Source organism: Arachis ipaensis, chromosome B05 (genome assembly GCF_000816755.2).
Source record: "Arachis ipaensis cultivar K30076 chromosome B05, Araip1.1, whole genome shotgun sequence".
Classification (NCBI taxonomy): Eukaryota; Viridiplantae; Streptophyta; class Magnoliopsida; order Fabales; family Fabaceae; genus Arachis; species Arachis ipaensis.
Genome location: NC_029789.2, coordinates 120,976,734 through 120,979,743, shown reverse-complemented (window position 1 = coordinate 120,979,743; position 3,010 = coordinate 120,976,734). Strand labels below are relative to the sequence as shown.

The window sequence follows — 3,010 nt, the reverse complement described above, 5'->3', positions numbered from 1 at the left end:
ATGAGTCACTTGTTGCGCTCCTCTTTTCTGTTAACGACACATGTCCAACTCTCAAAGTGTTCTTTCAGCGAGTTCGAAACAGACCACAACCTCCCAAATCAGATAGTCACGCACACCACACCTGCAAAATAAACTCACAACCAAGAAACAAATGGTGAATAAATTCAATATCTTTTTTACACAAAACACATAAGTTATCACCCTAACTAATAATCCCATCCTGTATAATTGTTTTTTAATATTTATTCTTCTTATCAAAACAAACCAAATAAATAACTCCACTCGTTATGAAACCAAACCCTTTCATAAGTTGCAAACTCACCCTATAGTATTTTCATATTTTTCAAAAACAGGTATTAATTCAATTTTCATTCCACAAGCCTCAATAGTTATTAGCTCTTTTGGTGAACCATCTTTTTATCCAAACACTTTGTTTATAACAGAAGACCTTGTGCTAAATTCTAAATTGTGCCTGAACTCCATTTCTCACAAACAGAATGCTTTTATGGTATATATTGTAGATTTTGACATTGCCAAGAGGTCTGTTTATCATTGGCACATGATGATATAATATATCTATTTGGAAAAATCCTAAAAGTAGAAAATTTTTTTGCTGTTTTTCTGTATATTTGGTTATTAGGCATACTATAAGACGTGTCCTTTAGACACCAGTCATGGCTCATGCCTCATTTTGTGCCGGGTCAGTAATTTACTCTTTATTTATTCTTATTTTATATTCTTACTTATTGGGCCTTCACAACAATGGAGTTTTTATTATTTCATGTCTTTTGTGGAGACTGGAGAGAGTGGTATACAGAGGCACAACAATCCACATGCACATAAAAGGTCAAATAAGGTACTTCCAGAGTTCCTGTCGTACACTATTGTGTCATTCAGCAAAATTTATATACACAATCTCATAGTAATGACTAAAGGAAGAAGAAGAAATGGCTAACTCATGAAAGGAGTAAGAGCCTATAAAAATTACAAGTGCCTGTGTGTGAGGGATAAAGCTATAAACCTAAGGAAAATAGCATAGTAGTCGAATTCTCAATGTCCTGCTCACATAGAAAAGAGAAGAAATCAGACAGGCTGAGGGAACCATGGCTCAATCTGGTAGTTTCAGCCGGTTGAATAGCACCAGAAAACTTTGCTCTGGCACAACATAAAGGAAACCAAGATCTGCACCTTTCATGTATGGTCCTATGCCCTAAATATGACAACAGCAGAAACCAAAGAATGTCAAAAGAAACAGTAACAAAACAAGTATGCTAGTAGAAATATCGGTCAAGTTTGAACATTTAAAAATAAATAAGTAAATAAAAACTGTGACACATGCACTATCAAGTTACCTTGCCGTTAAGTTGGAGTAATTCTCCCTCAACCCATTTTGGATTTTGAAATCCAAAGTCTGCTATTCGCCCTTGGCCCTTATAACTTGCAACCTTTTCATAAATGAGTGTATTCAAGGTTAGTTGTATATCTCCAGGACAATCCGAAATGACCCAACTCAAAGACAGAAACTACGGTGAAGAAGAAAAGGAATGCAAACCAACATAAAAGTATGTAAGGGGAAGGAGAAAGCTTCTTGAAAGCAATAAATACATACAGACATGCAATCACTAAGAGCAGATTAAAGCAATATAATACGTGAAAAGTACTGCCAATTCGCAAAAAACGGAATTAAATTGTGCATGTAGTTGATGCAACAGCAAGTACGAGGTTATAAATAAAAGAATGTTTGGATACGGCTCAGTATTAAGGTTTGGAGTTTGCAACTAAGCATACCACGATAAGAATTTACAACCATATACGCAGATATGGTGGTATTAAATTGTAAAGTGCAATTACCACTCCTAATTCATCAGGATACATTCCACGGTTGCTGTTACGGTTGACTCTGCCGATTTTAGCACGGAATGTCACCTGCATACCCAAAACAAAATTTAACTTTCCTATAATGAGCACGTAGTTGATAGAACTATATGATACAACAAGGATTATTATCAGATTCGAAATGCACAAAACCTGGCCAGCAGGAACATTAAGATCCCCTGTCAACTTCACTGCCTCAACATATTCAAAGAACTCCACATCTGAAGGGTTGTTTGCATCGTCGGCATCATTCCAATGTCCAAATTTTCTCCTCAACTGTACTACTTCCGTGCCATAAGGGCCAAATGCACCAACATAGAGTCCTACATGTCAGCCAGAACAATTTATTTATAATGAATTTTTCCAAGGTTACAAATTACAGCAGTGCCAGTTGGTCAAACGGAGAAGCAAACTGACCATCAAAAGGATCAAAACCCCCTCTTGGAGTGGAAATCCGACTAAAATATGTATCTTCAGATAACCTACTTCTTTTCTGTGCTTGACTAATAGCAAGTTTGACAATTTCACGCATGTTTTTGGTAACCTAAGTAATTGACATGAAAATCATAATAATCAGATACAGTTTAAGAACTTCGGAAGGGAGGGGCAGAATCCACAATCATCTTTTCCAAGGAATTTTTTGAATAAGCTTACTACAGTCACAAGCATTTGACAATAATAGATAGAATAGTAAAATAAGCCAATTCTGAAGATAAGTTAATAAAAGTAAAATTGACGCAATGTCACATTTTTTTTGGAAAGTTATATCCACCTAAAGAAAATGAAATATTATTTATGCAGTATCAAATCCATCTTCTGACAGTGTACTAAAATCAATAAACCAACGAGTAAATTACACTAATATCTCGTTGTTTATAAAATTAACATAAATATCTTATGTACAAAGACTCGCCCTTTGCAACTGACTTTCCAGGGATATGCGAACAGGAAAATAAAATGAAGACTGGTCTAACTAGATGATGTGGTTGATAAGCAAAACTGATACAGAATAAAAGTTTATCATCCGGATGATTCATTATATGCAAAAAGATGCAGACTTATCATCGTAATCATAACAGCTACTCTCTCCATTCTGTGTTAACAGTGGAAAAATAACTATGAAAGAATAATTGGA

General features: G+C 35.1%; 1 protein-coding gene across 1 annotated transcript in view; it reads right to left on the bottom strand.

Moving 5' to 3' along the window:
* The window catches only part of LOC107643951 (protein EXECUTER 2, chloroplastic), a gene marked incomplete at its 5' end in the record, with an annotated part of 6,351 nt that continues 4,153 nt past the window's right edge, over window positions 813–3,010 (bottom strand). The window contains 5 exon segments of the mRNA XM_016347710.2: window positions 813–1,210; window positions 1,353–1,445; window positions 1,852–1,926; window positions 2,029–2,198; window positions 2,293–2,419. Of these exon segments, the coding sequence (XP_016203196.1) occupies window positions 1,109–1,210; window positions 1,353–1,445; window positions 1,852–1,926; window positions 2,029–2,198; window positions 2,293–2,419 (567 nt within the window).